This window comes from Rhinolophus sinicus, linkage group LG04 (assembly GCF_036562045.2).
Source record: "Rhinolophus sinicus isolate RSC01 linkage group LG04, ASM3656204v1, whole genome shotgun sequence".
NCBI classification, from domain to species: Eukaryota; Metazoa; Chordata; class Mammalia; order Chiroptera; family Rhinolophidae; genus Rhinolophus; species Rhinolophus sinicus.
This window is the reverse complement of record NC_133754.1, coordinates 46,447,499-46,466,926: the sequence shown is the minus strand read 5'-3', so window position 1 is coordinate 46,466,926 and position 19,428 is coordinate 46,447,499. Positions and strand designations below refer to the sequence as shown.

Sequence of the window (19,428 nt, the reverse complement as noted above, 5' to 3'; positions counted from 1 at the left end):
TCCTGTCCTCTGCAGCCCTGCTCAGCTCTTGTAGACTCATGCCTATCTGAACTGAGCTTCTTTTATGAAGTCAATCCATCTCATATTTGATCTTCCTGTTTTCTGGCTGTCTTCTGTTTTTCCCAGCATTATTGTCTTTTCAAAAAAAACCTGCCTCCTCATGATGTGCCCAAACTAGGACAGCTTCAGTTTTGTCGTTTTTGCCTTCAGCAAGGTTTCAGGCTGAATTTGCACTAGGACTCACTTGTGCGTCTTTCTGGCAGTCCAGAGTATCCATGCAGATTTCCTTCAACACCGTATTTCACATGAATTGTTATTTTTTTCCCTATCAGCCTTCTTCACTGTTCCACTTTCCCATCTGCACATACTAATTGGGAATACGAGGGTGCGGATGATCTTAGTCGTGATCTCTAATGAGACGTTCTTACTCTTGGTGATCTTTCCTAATTCTTCCATTGCTGCTCTTCTCAGTCTCAGCCTCCTCTTAATTTCTTGGCTGCAGTCTCCGTTTGAATTGATGACTGAACCAAGGTGAGCAAAATATTTAACAATTGCGACATCTTTATAGTCTATGTGAAAGTTGTGTATTTCCTTGGTAGTCATGATTTTTGTCTTTTTTGATGATCAAATGAAGTCCTGTTTTGGCACTTGCTTCTTTCACTTTTACCAGAAGTCATTTCCAATGACTGCTTTCTGCCAGAAAGATGGTATCATCTGAATATCTTGTTATTGGTGTGCCAGTTTTTACCCCTCCTTCCCCTGAGTCTAGCCCAGTTTTTCATATGATATGTTCTGTGTACAGATTAAACAATAGAGATAAAAATGCACCCTTGTCTGACACTTTTGCCTCTTCTGGAAACCATTCTGTTTCTCCACATGCTGTCCTGACAGTGGCTTCTTGCCCACAATACAGGTTATGCATCAAGACAGTCGGGTACTGAGGCACGTCCATTTCTTTCAGAGCAACCCATAGCTTGTCATGATCCACACAGTGAAAGGCTTCACTATAGTCTATGAAACACAGACTAACCTTCTTGTGAAATTCTTTGGAGCGCTCCAATATCCAGCAAATGCTCTCAATTAGATCTCAAATACCTCTTTTCTGAATCCAGCTTGAACATCTGGAATTTCTTGCACCATATAAAGTAGAAGCCTTCTTTGCATCACCTTGAGCATCACTTTACTTGTGTGGGAAAGTAGCAATAGTCTTATCGTTACTGCACTCATGGCATCTCCTTTCTGGAAAATTGGGACTTGTATTGAATGTTTCCAATCTGTAGGCCATTGTTTTGTTTTCCATGTTTCTTGACATATTCTTGTTAGGATTTTGACCGATCCAGACTCTGTGGCTTGAAATAATTCTATTGGTATCCCATCTGCCCCTGGTGATTTATTTCTTCCCAATTCTTCCAGAGCAGCTTTCACTTTGCTTTCCAGAATAGGATAGAAGTATAGCATACACTGATTAAAATACAAATATCTTAGATGCACAGCTCAATGAATTTTGGGAAATGTACGATTTTCTATAACTATTACCCACATCAAGGCAAATAATATTTCTAAGCATCCCAGGAGGTTCCCTACTGCCCCTTTGCAGCCATTCCTCCCACCTCAGAAACAAAGACCTTTCTGATGTCTTTAGATATCAGATTCCACTTTTTAAATGGAATCATTATTGTACTTGTTTGTTTCTGGCTTCTTTAAGTGCTTAGTATAATGTTTTTGAGGTTTATTATGTTATTGTGTCTAGCAGTGATCTGTTTTTTGTTTGTTTGCTTGTTTTTGCTGAGGAATAGTACTACAATGTATGAGTATACCTTAGTTTGTTTCCCATTTTTCTATTGGTAGACATTTGAGTTGTTTCTTTCTGTTGTGTTTTGAAGAACTAGCTGCCATCAGATACACTGCAGCTTGGAGACTGCTTTCTGATGTTGCATCACCATATTTATTTATCAAATCAAGTTCTTCTGCCTTGTGTATCACTGACTAATTCAAGGTCTACTTCCTTGCCTGCATGATGAAATAAATTAAAAGTTTGAAACTAGTGAGTACTTAAAATATTTCTTATCTTCCCTTAGCAATTAGAAAAGTCAGTATTTGAGAATATGAACCAAGTTGGATATGAAAGTTTATAGTTTCATGGTCTGCTAACAAGTAGAACCAAAAGTAAATTAATTGTGAAATTAAAATGTGTTTTTTATTCTGAGTCATACTTGTAAAATACAAACAAACAAAAATGTGTGTGTATGTGTGTGTGTGTACATATATGTAATATGCATATTTATGTACATAGAAGCAATAATAATACTTGGACTAATATTCAGTTACTTAAATTGCAAAAAAGATGAGAATAATATGTAAAATTAGAATCACAAATTAATTTGGTAAATGCACCAATAGATATTAACAACATTAATTGAATGTAATTCAACAAACATTCACAAAAGACAATCTTGTAGTGAATAATTTCTTATTTATTGCTATTAAAACATTTTCTCTCCAAACAATGGGAGGTTAGAAGTGGACAGATAGTGGGGATCTGACCATAAACACATGCAAACTATATTTTAAGGAAAAAGGACATCAGTATTCTTGGTTAGTTTTCAGCTATTTTTTGAACATATTTTGAGGCATAACAATAATTCAACTCAGCTTTTAACATAATAATAAGAAAATATATAAACTATCACCAATGTTATTAATGATAATTCAATCACTTCCGTATTGTGATCAATGAGGAGAGATAGAGTCAATGAGGAGGATGGATAGAGTCAAAAACTAAGGCTAAAAAATGATTGTTTATAAAAAAGGAAATAGACACAAGTGAGAAAAAGCAGGGCTTCATGCATTACTGTAACCGGTTAGCTGTTCCATTTTCCCCTCCACTTCTATGTTCTACCTCACCAACTTTGACCTCAAAGTCATGTGACTAGGATTTCCCCTTCCTCTGAAATGTGTCCTGTGTTAAACGCTGAGGCAAAAACATGACTCTACCTGGATTTTTCCTCTTAGAATTCTTCCTAATTGCTTCATTAAAAAAAACAGAAATTAATTCACTGTAATTAAAGAAAAATACAAGTTTAGCAAAAGTGAGTAAGTGTAACTGATGGATAAGTAATGTCATTTATTTAAAAAAAAAAATTTATTTTAGAAAACTTTCCCATAGCCTAATTCAGCTCAACCAATGGTTATATGAGAACCAAGAAACAAACTTTCCCCATAACTATTCTGATAAAATTCTGTGATAATATTGTCTATTTTATGTATTTATGATTTCCTTGTAAAAAATGATGCAAAGAACAGCATGCCCCTTTATCCAGTGGGCTCAAAATAAGGGTCAGGTTGTTCCTTTAAAGGACTTTGTTTTCCATATGCTAAGAAAAAATTGCAGGGCAACTCTGCAGGTTGGCACATGAAAGAAATGGTATGTTTCCACAAAATCTTTGAATAGATATACAAAATCTTTGAATAGTCTTAATTTTAATGGACTGTTCTTATCATTTACATAATATCTTAATATTTGAAATTGATTGTAGAGAGCTTTTAGAGAAGGTTCTTATACTTAGAACTTACCCACCCTCAGAGATTCTTTTTAAAAGTTATGATTTTCATGAGCAGCAGCTGTAGAGCTCTACTGGGTTAAAATAACAAGCTAATTTATCATAAGGAATAATGTGAAGAAGACTTAGAGCGCAATGGGAAAGTTCAGGATGGGTCAACTGCTTTTTAGCCACTTGGCCGAGTGCAAGGTACACTCGGCCAAGTGGAGTAAATTGAGATATTTACCCTACTCATCTCTGCAGTATGAAACTCTGATCTGAGGGTTTAACATGGCCATCGGCACCCTGTCCAGATTACCCAGAGGAAATAAACCTTCTAAGTTATGCAACAAATAGTCACTGAATCACTGCTGAGGCCAAAGGTGATGCTAACCTCTGGGGATATATTGTATGAGCAGTGAACAAAACAGACAAGACCCATGATTTAGTGAAGCTGAAAATCTCCCTCATCTTTCAAACATGGAGGAAGAGGAATGAGGTGAGCAGCCAGTCCAAAGGTTTTAAAAGAGTTAAGATAAATACTTCATTTTGAGATCTCAACGGTTGCAACCAAAGAGAACATCAAAATGTGTATTCTGAATGAATGCCGAGGAAAACAAACTACTAACTATATACTATAAACTACTAACTTCATTGCCAATAAAAAGCCTAGAGCAAGAATGAGTGTTAAGGCTTGGAACTGAGATAATGTGAGGGTGGGATGTAAGGGATTAAGGAGGCAAGAGCAAGGAAGAACAGAAGCTGGCAGTGAAAAGGTTCATTTGAGTTCCAGAGACAAGCAAAACATGTTGATGGACAAGCAGAAAAACCCTATAGGTTTTGTGTGACCTTGGTGATAGTGCATGGGTGAGTCAATGTCATTTAAAGGTCTTGAAACTAGCGAGACAGAAATAAATAGAAGAGGTATATGTTGCAATAAAATACTTAAAGACTGTTGTGTGGAAGAGGGAAACATATTTTTTTTCCAGTGCGCAATACAAAAATCAGCCTGTGGGCCCAATCTTGGGGAGGGCCTTCTGAGACTAGAGCTATCTGAAAAAGGAGAGGGTGACCCTGTAACTGCTGGGACCTAACTCGTTGGAGAATTCAAAAGGAAGTGAGACCTTCTGTTAACAGTGTTGTTAGAACAAACTAGGACTAGGTTATTATAAGGCCCCTTTCTTTGGAAATTCGGAGCAGAAGAGGAAATGTGAACTTATCAAACAAATCTCTGTAACTCTGTGTGGAAGCAGTTATTTTTATTTTCCTTGACATTCCCAGAGGATTTGGCAGTATTTGTTTGCTTCGTATGTGTGTGTTTTAATCTAGACGGACTGTTCAAGGACTGTCACGGTATAAAATAATTCACTTCTGTGAAGAAAATAAAATTGAACTGTTCGTAACAACTAGCCAGGAAATTGACAGAGAAAACTTTGCAAGTGACTAAGTCTCTTTAAGGTAAAAACAATCTGTGTGATTGCATAATCACACAGAGAGAGGAACATGAGAATTGAGTATCCCAATGACAGAGATGTATTTCTGTGGTTATCAGCATTAATAGTGGAATATGGGAACCTGAGTGTATTATAAATAAAATCATGTCTGTTGACTTAGGAGACAAGGTATGGCCATAAAGAAAGAAATACTTTATTGCAGGAAATTAATTTTGCTCTTTATGACGCTAACCTTGTAAATACTCTCAGCCCATGAATTATATTACCCATATCCTAAAAAAACTGTATTGAAAGTTGTCTTAAAGATTGCAACCTTGATTTTTCAAGGAAAAATATGTTATTGTTTTTTATTTCTTAGTTTGTTATTAAAATGATTACATTGGAACAGCAATATTTTACATCTCCTCAAGCAGAAAGTGAAAGGTATAAATTTTGATGTATAAGAATTCTAAATGCAAGACTTTTGATACCACATAAATAGAATGTGCTCTCCTGTTAAAAGGTGTAATAACATGGTATGATATTTAGAAGAAAGAATAATCTAATCAGCTAATGGCTATCCACAACTACCTCCTCAGCTAAGCATAAAGATTTTCCCTTTTATGTATGTGTTGTCCTCCTGTTTCTTCTAAATCAACATCTCTGTTAAAAAAAAACAAAGACATTCTTTTATGATTAAGAAGGCAGCACAAGCTCATTGTAAAAAAGTGGGGGAAAAATACAAAGAATAGTATATAGACAGATAGATAGCCTGCCACCCACTGATAAGCACTGTGCATAGTGTGTGTGTGTTTGTGTGTGTGTGTGTATTTAATGACATGTATCACACATATATTCCATTTTGTGTACATTATAACTCCATGATCCTGCCTGTCAGATTAATACAAATGTATGTGGAAAGGGCAGCATGAGAGTAGTGAAATAACATGAAAATACCCAGGTAAGTAAGGGGATCATATTGCAAACCTCTGGAAAAAACTTGTCTCCATGAATTATTATGTAATATTTATATGATGAGCTGCTTCTAAAGCTGGTGCACATTTCTCCAAAGGACATATGACTCCTAATGTGCTCACCAGCTAAGGCTTTTTGTGCTCCTTCCCCCAACACAGATTGGGTGCTTTTGGTGTATAGAATTGTTTTCACTTACCTTCACGCATTAAGCTGTGTCTTAACTTGGGATTTCTCTCATTTGATGTTTCTCTCTGGAATCTCCCTGCCCACCTTATCTACCTGATAAATACCTCCTATCTTTTAAATCTTAGCTTGACATAGTACTGTGTCCAAGACACCTTTCCTGACCCATACCAGATAAAACTGACTCCTCTGTCACTCTTCTTGTGCAAGCTTTACACTTTGGATCTGTAACACTTAGTCCCAGATACGTGTGCAGCCATCTTCCTCCATACTCTAAGCTGCTTCAGGGTAGAATCACTTTTTATTAATGTCTGAATACTGGGTCAGGCTAATGATGGAGAGTTAGTACTTAATCAATTTGTTACTTGAGTGAATTAATGAGTGAATTACTGAATGAAGTTTGGACATGTAAACTAAGATGTATGCATTTATGGAAATTATCTTTTTATGAGTATATTGACCACGGGCAGCCTGTTTGGCAAATGTCAGAAACAGTAATTCATAGACAACTCAGGTTATTTAAGAATAGCAATGTATATCTGTAAAAATAGCATATATAAAAAGGGTTGTGCTAAACAAGAAGGGAGAGAGGATAGCTGTGCCCCAGAATTGCTCTGGGGACAACATAATGGGCACACTTCTCCAGTGTAGCTTCTCTAAGAAGTAGAGAGGTGTAACCAAGAGGTCCATCACATGACATCGGCTGATATGGAATTCAGGCCTGGGGCTGCTGCCAGTTGGCTTATTAATTAATGGAGTAAATTAGTTAACTTCCTTGGGGTTGAATTTATTGATCAGAAAAATGCAGTTATTAGATTAGATTATCTTTAGGGTTACTTCTTGTTCTAATTTTTAAAGATAAAAAATAATGATTAAAGAAGATTTCGGTTCAAATCCATAAATAATTACAATTGCATAGTGAAATATATGATTCTGATGCATGCGTTAGTAATTTTCCCGGTTTTTTTATATTAGCAAAACTCAGAGAGTCTGAAGATCCCCAGCCCCACATACCTCTGCCCCTCAGCCCCTATTAATGCTTCAAGAATAAGAGTAGCTTCTTTCAGAGAAGATATTTCTTTTCTTTTCTTTTTTTTTTTTTTTAAATCCTTTGAAAAGTTAGTGTTACCTGGGGACTGGAGCCATGGGAAGGTGTGTTGTACTGTTGCGTGGAGAATTAAAGAGATCAAAAGTCTAGAACCTGAGGCTATTCCTTTTTTATTTTCTTCCTTTCTTCCATAGCCATTAATTAAGTATTTCCCTGTGTCAACATGTGCCAGGCCCCGGGTCGCAGAGTCCCTGAGGTCAGAGCTCTGTGCTGGGTTGGCTGGAAGTGTTTAGGAGCCAGACACATCATCCCCAGGAGCTTGAGAAACTGGGAGTGGATGGGTATTTACTTAGAGGACGTAGAATGTCTCTTCAAAGGGCACATAAAGGAGCATTTCACAGTCAAGAAATGGAATTAGGACACCTAGTTTATCTCTGCCTAAGTGGGCTTGAAAAGTAAAAAGTAGCATTTGAGTATTTGATCTGACTCTTGTAGCAGGGCACCAAGGGCTAAACTTGAAACTTTATACTTTATAATATAAAGATATGTCACAGTGCTGTCTCCTATTTGTAGTAAAAAAAAAAAAAAATCCTTGACATAAACTTCTTCTCAAGATTGTCTTGCTAGAACTAAACCTCTTGAGACGACAAAGACCATTTTATGGGAAGATGAACACAAGCCTATGAGCATGTCCAGAGCTGTCTTCTCCTTAGCCCCGCTGAGAGCATCAATTAGGTATCTGGGGGAAGAATAATTCTGTTTGGTTAGTTTATTCCTGCCAATTAGGGAGAGATCTATGTACTGATATGTACTGATATGTACATAGATCTGGATCTATAGATATATCTGCAAAGCAGAATACGTGCTATTCTTGACTCACACCCAAAGATTTCTTGCAACCATTTGGTACTCTCATCTTTAGAAACCAGTTTCAAATATCTGTGGGGACTCAAAAGAAGATAAAATAAGTGGCAACATAAAAGGGCAAAAGGGGCAAAGGAGTGAGCAAAGAGAAATTTAGAGACCAAGGCCCTAAAATTTGTTTATTTAAAAATCTCCATGGTGTTCTGCCTGAAATTATTCTTTTTCAGAGATTCCTCCTCCTCTGTCCACATCAAACGCAAGTGAAAAATATTTCTGATTCCTTTAAAAATCTTTGACTTGAATGATACCTTTCATTTGCAGTTAGAGCCAAATTTACATTTAAGGCAAATTCTTACTTAAGGAGCTAGTCTCAGTTTCTAAAAGGAAACAGTAATTATCTACTGCCCCTACAGTTACATAAAAATGAAAATGGAATGGGGAAAAAAAAGATTTTCAGAATCTATTTCCTTCATTTGGTGATAGCCTTAGGCCCCAAATCTCATTTTACAGAACATCACATGTCTAGCTTTAGTTTTATTCAGTTCAATTCTATGGCCAAAATCTCATAAAATGTATGTTATAAACTCAAGAAATTAAATTCTTCATCGATTTATGTGGGACTCAGAAAATGCATCCTCACGACCCACAGGGGAGCAAAATGGATCTGTTTCCACAACTGCTGAGCTTGCTGCACATTTTTTTTTTCCTGAGGATTTAATAATTAAAGTCATAAGAAATTCAGGTAAGCAGGTGGTATCAGAGAGACCCAGCCAATAATAAGACATCATTCTGAGCAGGACATAAAGCAACGGGGGTACAGAAACAGGCAGTCATCAGAGATTCAATTAAGTAAACAGCTAGTGTTAAAATATATATATGTTTGTAGGAAACAGGACTCTAATTTAAAAATTGGCGTTGTGGAGCAGCTATCTTGTCCATGGTAGTGGGGTTAGGTGTATGATTATCAAATACTGGACAGGGCTCTATTTTCATGTGCTTTATATTTTAGGGTAGGTATAGTACACTGGATAATAGCCCCCTAAAGATATCCAAGTCCTAATCCATGTAACATGTGAATATGTGAGTTACATGATGAAAGAGACTTTGCAGATGTGACTAAATTCGAGATGTTGAGATAGGGAGATTATCCTGGATTATCTGGGTGAGCCCAATATAATTACTAGGGTCCTTATAAGAGAAAGGCAAGAGAATAAGAATCTGTAGTAGGAGATGTGATTACAGAAGCAAGAGGTAGGAATAATGTAAGGAAAAGACCATGAGTCTTGGAAGGAAGCTGGCCTCCAGAAGAAATGCAGAAAGCAAGCTGACTCTTTCCTCAGAGATTCCAGAAGGAACCAACTCTGCAGATATATTTACTAAAACCTAAGTAGTCTGATTTGGGACTTCTTACCTCCAGAACTATGAGAGAATAAGTATATCGTTTTAAGTAACTAGATTTGTGGTAATTTGTTATAGGAACAATAGGAAACTTATATTGTAGGTTACTGGGACTCAGGAATAATTGAAGGATCCAATTTTTCGGTTCCTATGTACAAAGTAGGGACCAGGCCCAGGAATATGGCATCAATTTATAATAACATTTCTTAAGTGCATTGTACTTTGGAAATTACTTTCATATACATCTTTGAGAAATAGATCACAAGATCAGAAGCAGATTAATAGCAACATTTCTAGAACCCTGAGGCTTAAGGTATTTAGCTAGACTTCATAAAACTTTGAACACTAAAACAAGGATTGGTTCCAGAGTTTAGAGGGAAGTGATCTCTGAGTTGTAAAGGTTTTTGAAGATGTGTAGAATATAGTAATTTCTGATGGACTTACAGGTCATACATTTTAATTAAGAAATGTTATTATTATAAATTGATGCCATATTCTTGAGCCTGGTACATAAGAATTGAAAAATTAGATCCTTAAATTATTCTGCTAGAAATAATGAAACTAGTGTTCTAAGAAGTCTTGATTTGGGAATCTTTCTAAGACTTGATTGTAAGTCACTTTTCTTTGGAAACACTAACGTTTCACAGTTATCTTCGTCAGGGTCGGAAATTTACATATGTGGTTTGGTGCATGTTTGTGCGTGAGTGTCTGCACATATGCATGTGTGTGCAGGTGAACATCTTACATACATGTTTAACCCATATATACTAACTACAAAGAATATAATCAATCTAGATATGAAAGTGGCCATTTTAGTACTCATTGGAGAGAAATTGGTCACATGTTAAATATAGAAAAGGTTATATCATATGCGCACACATAATCTTTGCATTGAGATTATAAATGAACACTCATTTCTCATTTATTTTTTTGGAAATAGCATAATTTTTTTTTATTTTGAAATATTCCATAGTCTTTTTAAAATACCAACTCACTGATGTATCGTTAAAATTGACGTTATCATCTACTACTGATACCGAGTAAGGAAAGTTAAGTCAACGTTCACAACTCTGAAATGAATGTTATGCACATTTTGAGTTCATTTTAATATAGAAGGCTGGAAGCCACTGAGAATATTTTCTCCATCATATTAGCTAGATTAAAAAAATACACTAGATTTGTAAAGTTAAGCCATCTGCTAGTATCAATCTGGTATTGCTTCAATAGGGAAGAATGTTCACAAGTTTTTGATACCAATAGTTTCCACGTTTTCTTTATTGAATCAAAATATTCAGCCACAATAAAATTCCTTCCAGGTTTTTTTAATAGATAGAAATGTTGCCTACTAGAAATAAATATATCCAGCAAAATTAATCTGCAACATTGTTATAACATTAATGCAATCACTTCTCGAAAATCTAACTTCAAATACTTTAACATTTATTTAGATTGTCCTTTGAATCTAAAGAAAAGATCAATGATATCATCAGAGAAAAATAAGAAATATGATTTTGAACTTGTACTATATTGAGTAGATTGATTACATTCCCAGAAATATCTCATACATTTTCAATAGAACCCATTTATCCAGAACAAAGGATAAAAACATAAATGCCAATATATACTTTTAAATCCTACTCCAACTCATGACAAATTAGTTTATAATTTTTTTTTGTGAAAAAATGTTGGAACCTCTTATATTATACTTAATTTGGGAGATGTTTAAAATATTCAAAACTGATTAATTCACAAAGGAGATCATGTGACATAATGGAGTGAGTTATTTACTGCACAGAGATGATCAAATAAGTAAACAGGAAATATTTGGGGAATATTTGTTTCTGCCCTATGTATCCCTCCAATTTAGAGCGACGGAGATATAAAGACATTAAAACAACACCAACACCACCATCAACAACAACAACAAAACTAAAGATGTTTCAGAACACAGGTGCTCACAAGCACTTAAAATTGATGGCCTTATATAATTCCATTATACCATGTTTCATTAATTCTAAGATGCAAATAAATTTTATGCATAAACATCTCTGAAATTGGTATACATCTTATAATGTATGGTATGACATAGTTTAATAAAGTGTTTTTTTCATTCCTTGTCATACCTAAAATGATGCTTTTAAAGTAAATAGTTTCTTAGATTTCATAAATTTAGTTAAGTTTAAATAATGGCTATAGCAATGACAATGACAGAAATGAAAGAAAAATATATTGTTACTTTGCGAAAAAAAGAATTGATAGCATTTAATATAAACATCAATGTCACAAAATATGTTCTTTGAACTTTATTTTAAATTCAAGTAAACACAAAATTATGTACTTTTTCAGTAGGCCATGCATAAACTTATCTATTTGGAACTTGAGCAGTCTATGCAATAAAGTCATCTAGAACATAACAAAAACTCAGAAGGCAAGGGGAGAAAGGCTTCTTTAATAATTAAATCAATGTCAATAAGCTGTGTGTTGTTTATATACTCTCCTCACGTAGACTTCATTTACTTTTATACTAATAAGTAATTCTAACAAATATGTTCATCTCCAATTTATGACAGATTTGATGTAACACATTTTAAAAGGGGCACATTGTCAATTTGCAACGTGAAAGCAAGGGAAAAAACAAGGTGTAGGTGGTATGAGTCACAAAAATCATTGGTCTAGCCCTCTCCCGTTGAGGTGGAGTTAATCTCCCATGTTTCAGGAAGCCCCAAAGGTATCAGTGTTGGAATTTAAAACTCAAACTGCACGTCATGTTAGGTTGAGACTAAGTCATCAAGCAAAGGCTAAAATACTCTCTGTACATCCTATTTAGGGGGTTGAGATTGTGTGTAATCCAAATAGAATTTTAGATGACTTGATGCTTAAAGAGATCAAGCACCACAGGGTAATTCATCCTTCAAAGACCAGACTAAGCAAGATTTTTCTGTTCCCCTTATTTGGTATTAACTGTCTGTATGTCTACTTATCCATCTTATGAATTCTTTCAATAAATACGTATCTATTGAGTGCCTACTCTGCCTGGCACCATGTTAGGTACTGGCTATGTGGCAGTAGACAAATGAGACAAAATATGTTCTTTCATCAGCTTATATTTTAAAAGAACAAGACCGTCCAAATAAATAAGGGAAATGCACAGAATTTTAAGAAAATTGTAAGTTCTGTGTAGAACCATAAAACAGGGAAGGGAGAAGGGATTGGCTATGTTTGGAGGTTATAATTTTATATAGATTTGTTAGAGAAGAACTTAACTGAGCAGGTAACCTGTGAGCAAAAAATTGAAGGAGATGAGAAAGTCTGATGGAAGAGCATGTGTAAACGTCCTGCCACAGGAGCATGCCAGGTGGTTTGAGGAACGGCAACTGTTGAACGAAGAGAAAGTAGAGCCGATACCAGGTAACAAATGAAGGCAGATATAGGATTCAACTTATACTGGGCCTTGTAGGCACTGTAAGGACTTTGGTTTCTATTGAGGTACAGGACTTTGAGCAAGGGCATGATATAACCTGATTTTTACCTTTAATACTTTGGCCACAGTGTTGTGGGCATATCAAAGAAGAGCAAGGGTGGATCCCAAGGGAGTAATCAGGTAGCTGTTATAATAAATAGTCCAAAAGACAATGGTAGTAGGTAGCACTGGAGAGAGTGAGAAGTAACCATATTTTAGATAATATTTTGAAGATAGAGTGAATAGGTTTTTCGGAGGAACTACATATGGGGTATTAAAGAAATGAGATTAGAATGATGTCAAAGTTTGGGGCCTGAGGAAGAAGAAGATGGAGGTGTCATTTCAGATATTGGGAAGATTGAAGAAGAACAGGCTTGAGAAAGAAAAATGAGAGTTGAATCTTGGCCGTGTTAAGCATGAGATGCTCAGTGGACATCTTCATAGAAACGTCAGTGTAGAACATGGTCATTGTAAAGAATAAAGACCTGAGTGTTGAGGAAGTAAGTGATTACCAAGAGCTACCACTTATTGACTGAGCACTATGTGGCAGGTACCGCTTTAAGGGTTTTACATAAATGTTCTCAATCCTCATAATAACCTTATTGTATTGTTATGATAGTTTTATAAAAGAGGAAATTGAGACTTAAAGAGATTTACATGAATTGTTCAAGAACACACAGTGAAGTCTATGATTGGCTTAGTCCTTTTGTGGTTTTAGCCACTGTTTTATATTACCCAGAAATGTGTGGGCAAAGGGCACTATAAATGTTCCAGGCAGAGGGAACAACATACGCAAAGTAGAAGGGCCAAAGGGAGAATGGTATCTTCGGGAGGCCTGAAAGCACAGGGAAGGAGCCGGATAATCAGCTTCCAATGAACTAACACTTTTATGGTACCTGACAGTTTCTACCTGTTTTATCATAGGCACACATATTAATTTCTGGGAAGAAGGAAAGTGTTTCCATTATCAGTACTCCATGAGTAGGGAAATGGAATTACAGAGCTAAGTTCACAAATTTAGTCAATTACAAACTAGGTTTGATAATTGGACTTCTTACATCAAAACTGAAAATATTTTTTCTACTTCTGATTGCTTTAAATCTTGCCATGTATCTGTTTAGGAGGTAAGGAAATATAAATGAGAATACATATATTTTGATATTGAAAAAATATGGAAGTTAGAAAATAATTTACAAGATAGAAATGAGTGATCTGGACGACAATGAAAATAATAGCTGTCATTTTTGAACTTTTAGGAAGTGTCAGACACTGTACTAGGATCTTTACATTCATGTACTCAGTTTGATCTCATAAGCGTTGAAAAGGAAATTCTATTATCATCTCAGTTTTAGAGGTGAGGAAATAGAAGCTGAGAAAGACTAAAGCAACTTGCTGTAGGTCAGTAGATAGCCCGGAAGTAGCACAAATCAAGACATGAACCAAGACTGTCTGAATTCCGTGTTCAGACTCCCAACAGGTTGGTCAGGAGCCACTGTACCTGGGCGGTACTTCAAATTTTGCTTTTATAAAGTCAAAGGTGAAATTAACAACCGCGAGGTGCTTCTACTGAGTGAGAAATTATTTTCTGAATTACAGTAAAGTGTGGATTTGTGTTCACCCGCCCTGAACGGGTTTTCATTCTAGTCTTGCACACGCTTTTATCACAGCTTAAGACAGCAGATGGCTCTCTTGCGTTTTCTTTCGCTTACCTCTATGTGTAAACAACTAAACAGCGTTTTGGGGAGGTTAAAGGGAAACGCAGAACTAAAAGACCTTGCTTATCCCAAGGCTGCCCCACCCCAAGCTCCCTTAAAACAGGAAACCACATAAAATAGAAACAACCGCTTAAGGCTTGTGAAATTCACAGCCTGAATAGAAGCCCTGAGACTGAGGAGTCTGCAGGCGCAGTGCCAGGGGTCTGAATGCATCAGGAAAGAGAGTATTTCCTGGTTATAAAAAAGCTGGAAGGCTTTATGCTCCAAGGTGTGTGTTATTAATGTCAGTCCATGGAAGCTGTGAGGATTAATTTCCTATCCACCTTGGGAAAAAAAAAAAAAGGAAAAGAAAAAAGAAAAAAAGGTAGAAAGCTGCTTTTAAGGGAGGAGAGTATCAGACTCGCGGCCAGACCTCCTACACTCAGGGGAACTTGCTTCCGCTCTGACAGCTGCGGCTGGAGCAGGATCCCTGTCCGCGGTGCTGAACCGCAGCTGCGTCTGTAGGTTGCCGAACAATGAAGGAGCCAAAAAACCGGACTCCCCAATTATCCAAAGCAAGGAATTGGGGAAAAGTCTGCAATATAAGAGATTGCCTGGAAAGAAGATAATTAACACAGTTATGATAATACGAAGCTTAATCTCATTCTGTTCAAATGAATGCAGGAAACATAAAGACAAACACGCGCGCGCACACACACACACACACACACTAAGCAAAGCAAACTAGGATTGAGGGAGTTGTACTACATTTAAGAGGCCAATACACCAATACACTTAACACTTTGCTTCTTTGAAAAACTCACTAGTAGCTTTAGGTAAATATGTTAGCTTTAATTGTAAAGTCATTCTGATATTGCAAGCTATAGCATCTGAAATGTCCAAATGGCTTCTCTTTATGTTCAATGGGACTGAATTCAGTGAATATTTTCAGTGAGTTTTTTAAAAGACACACTTTAATAGCCTTTCATTAGATGTATCCATCTCTGCAGATAGCCTTCCCTTTTAAGCAGGAGCATGGCACAACACAAATATACATTTAGTAAAAATGTAAGAACAAAGACATGTGAAACAGAAAATAAAGTGGTAGAGATGGAGCAAAATAGTTAACACACTCCTTTTCCTTGCTTTTTTACCTCATGGATGATTAGGGATTGTAAATTTCTGGCAACATTGCTCCTACCTATTCCTTTTAATAATTGTGGTTATTTTGTAGATATAACATAGCAACGTGGGAAAATAAGCTAACAGAGTATGTTCTTGAATGCTAAAATGTGATCATTTTACTGCCAATGATGTCTGCTTTGGACCCAAATCTACACACCCCCTTTAGATTAAATTCTCTTTCCCAAAGAAGACTTGTTAGCAAATATAGAGCGAATGGAAGGAATAACAGCCGAGCAGTAATTGCTTACATGGAGAGGTTGTAGGTAAGTTCTGTAGAGCAGAATGTGTCTAGCCTTTCTGCCATCAGCCCTTGGCTGAACTTCTCCCCCTGGCCTGGTTGCAAGTCTTTGTAGTATTTTACTGCTTATTCCTGAGACAAAGAGAAAGTGTGTGCCGGTTCAGAACTGCTCCCAGGGCTGCTTTCAGAGTGTGCCTCTCCTCTCCTTCCAGCTCTAAAGCAGTCACCAGGGAAGGGATTGTTACAAGTCTCTTGATCACCAAGTGAGTTTTCTTTCTTCTATCCTTCACACTGGATTATAAGAAGTCTAGTTTTTGCAGTTCTTTTGTTTACCTTCCGGTAACGATAAGCAAAACAGCTTAAAGAGAAAAGGAAAAGGTAAGAAGCCACACTAGCACAAGCTAAATTTGGGTCTATCACTCTGAGTGTATCCTAGAAACCACAAATCTGTATCATCCAAGCGTGAAGTGTTTGTGAAGTTTTGTTTTTGTTTTTGTTTTTGTTTCTACAACCTCCTTTCCTAGGGTGCCCTCCACTTGCTCCCTTCCTCTTGAACCTTCATATTTCAGTTATCCAAGACAGAGCATTGTTGGGACACAGACAGGAAATCAAGGAGAGGAGGCAGCAGCTGTTGTACTTGAATTTCAGACAGTTCATATGAGTTTGCCCCCTGACAGTGCTTCTCTACCAAGGGACACCAAAGATTGTAGCTCAGATTGGACTGTCCCTCGGTCAGGCTGCTTTTGTTGTCACTGGAATGCTGTGACACCCTCCCCCACCCTTGATATTTCTGCAGTGACTTCTTCAGTATTCCATTGGGCGTTTATCCTTTCCAGCTGCTGTCTGGTAGAAGCTACAGCTGCTGTCATCTCCAAGTGCTAGAGAGCAAATTTGGGAACGGGGTCTTCCCACATCACCTTACCACATCTTCCCACCTTCTCCTCCTCCCTTCTTGTGCTCCGTGTAACCGTTTCAAAATGACAAGCCTACCCTTCCTGGCCGCAGAAGGGAGAGTCCAGCAAGTTTGGGTGGACTAGGTAAGGAGTGGCGGCGCCTCCCTCCTCAGGACACATTCTCCTCCCTCCCAGCCTCTGTCTTTCCTCTCCTCCTCCTTTCCAGGGTGGGGTCGCTTTGGTGTTGAAGGGATTAGCCAGGAGGGCGGGAACCTCCCCATCCTCCAACTGCAGAGGAGAGTTTCTTTGGACTGGGAGACACCTTAAAATCCAGAAGACCCAGCTAAGCCACGGACACCTCGGAAACCTGCGAGTTTTATCTAAGCAAAAGCGCACCGATATTCCTTCAATTCCACCAGCTTTGGCTCATCCTCTTAGCACCCTACCCTCTGCAATCCATTTTAGCTTTCTTTATTATTATTACTAATATTATTTTTTAAAAAATATATACATACATGCATACATACATTTTTTTCTTTCTGAAGAGAAACATAGGAGGGGTACGTGAGGGGGTTGTAGTGGGGTGGGAACGAAGCGCTTTGATTAGAGATCTCCAAGGAGAAGATTGCTCTCTCCAGATGCTGATTTCCAAAGCACTTGACAATCACCGGCAGAAGCCGAGAGCAGGCTGCGGCGGCGGCAGCGGCAGCGGCAGCGGCCAGGGGGCAGTTCCAGCCCGGTGCTGAGTCCTGCCCCGCGCGCCCTGGACGGACAGATACCCGGAGACCCAGCAGAGACCGGCTCTCCATCCAGTGCCCTGGAAGAAGGTGGCCAACTCTGCCGCCTGCCAGGAAGGCGGGCAGGGCTAAAAGACAGCGCGAGTGGCGGTGGAGGCCCCCAAGGGAGCTCCGGAGGCGCGTGGTGACCTGCGGCGCCAGCAGCCCCCAATCCACTCCTGGCTCCGACGCGGCCGGGAGGCAGTGGACACGGCCTCGAGTTTTCGAGCTCGCCCCGCCGCGCCCTGGGTGCCTCTGCGCGCCCGGCCCCGCGCTCCTCCAGGAGGGCGATGGGTCCTAGTCGGGACTGAGCACCCCGACTCCTCTCCCCAACCCCTCCGGGTTTCCCCCTCAGCCTCCCCGAGGGACAGCCGCGGTGCGCCCCGCCCCTTCCCTCTCTGGTGCCCTCAGCTCCCCTTCCATCTGTCCCCTTCCTCCTCCAAACCCACTCCCGGGCCACCATGGCCGCTGCCATCGCCAGCGGCTTGATCCGCCAGAAGCGGCAGGCGCGGGAGCAACACTGGGACCGGCCGTCTGCCAGCAGGAGGCGGAGCAGCCCCAACAAGAACCGCGGGCTCTGCAACGGCAACCTGGTGGATATCTTCTCCAAAGTGCGCATCTTCGGCCTCAAGAAGCGCAGGTTGCGGCGCCAAGGTCTGTGTGGGTCACTGTTGGGAGGAGCACCCTTGGATCTCCCCATCTCCCCGTCTGCATGGGGACTCTTTGGTCCCCCCTTCCCTCCCTCGGTCTACCGGTATCCCCCACCTCCCCAGTCTCCCTTCGGAGCGCTCGGAGCGCTCGGACCACGGGAACTGGGAACCTGCTCTTAGGCAACCTGTGGCCACTGAAAACTCAACCGTGCCAGGAGCCCGCAAGTTGGCGCATACCCGCCAGCAGCGTCTTGCTCTTGAGTCTCATGCGGGATGAGTTCCAGAGAAAAGCTCTTTTTACTCCGAGGTTCTTGGTTTACCCTGGGGATAGAGCCTAATCTCCAGAATGCTGCGGGAAAAATCACACCTTGGGATTGCGCTGGTTTCTTCCAGTCTGATTGGAGGTGTCAGGAATTTCTGTGTGTCTGGCCTCACTTGGCCTCCCAGGTCTTCTGGACACCTCCTTGGCTCCCAGACCTTGGTGAAATGTGTGTGGTGTTTCCCACAGCGTCTTAAACAGGGGTTGGTGTAAGAGAAATGAGTGGAGGATATGTGTGAATTAAGGGCTAGTTCAATTGAGATTTACCGGAAAGCTGCTTAGCCTGCAACATGGAGCACTCTGAAGCCTTTAGGTCACATCTTGGGAAGCAGAGAGGGTCGCAGAGTAAGGAAGAATGAATCTGATTTGGGGGTTTGGCCAAGTATACATCCCCAATATGTATCAGTTTTAATTAAAGGACTCGCGAATTACATGAGGCAAACCAAGTAGTTACTACTTACAGATGAGTAGAATAGTTGCCTTTATCTATTTTTTTTTTTTTCGAGAAACAGCTAATGTCCAGGATGACCGTCTTTTGCTGCCTTTAAAATGTCAGGGTCTGAGAAGGCAACTCACTCAAGAGCCAGAGCCCAGCAGCTTTTGTTCATCCCTGCTTGTCTCCACATCCAGTTGCTAAGGGCGATAGCTTTGAGAGCATGGGGTGTTCTGTGGGAAAAATGGGGATTGCTTGCTTTTCAAAACTATGTGGGCTTAGCAGGAAACATCAAAGAATATATTTACGTTAATAGAAGTATATGTTTGCCCAGCACATT

The 19,428-nt window shown here is 39.0% G+C and overlaps 1 protein-coding gene across 5 annotated transcripts in view; it reads left to right on the top strand.

Annotated features, from left to right (window-relative positions):
- The window catches only part of FGF14 (fibroblast growth factor 14), a 621,394-nt gene that overhangs the window by 414,316 nt on the left and 187,650 nt on the right, over positions 1 to 19,428 (top strand). The window contains exon 1 of one of the 5 annotated variants that reach the window (XM_019754220.2): positions 17,531 to 18,340. The exons of the other annotated variants lie outside the window; for them this stretch is intronic. Coding sequence (XP_019609779.1) covers positions 18,148 to 18,340 — 193 coding nt within the window. The 5' untranslated portion in view covers positions 17,531 to 18,147. Of the gene's footprint in view, positions 1 to 17,530; positions 18,341 to 19,428 lie in introns of those variants that run through there. 5 annotated transcript variants of the gene reach the window in all.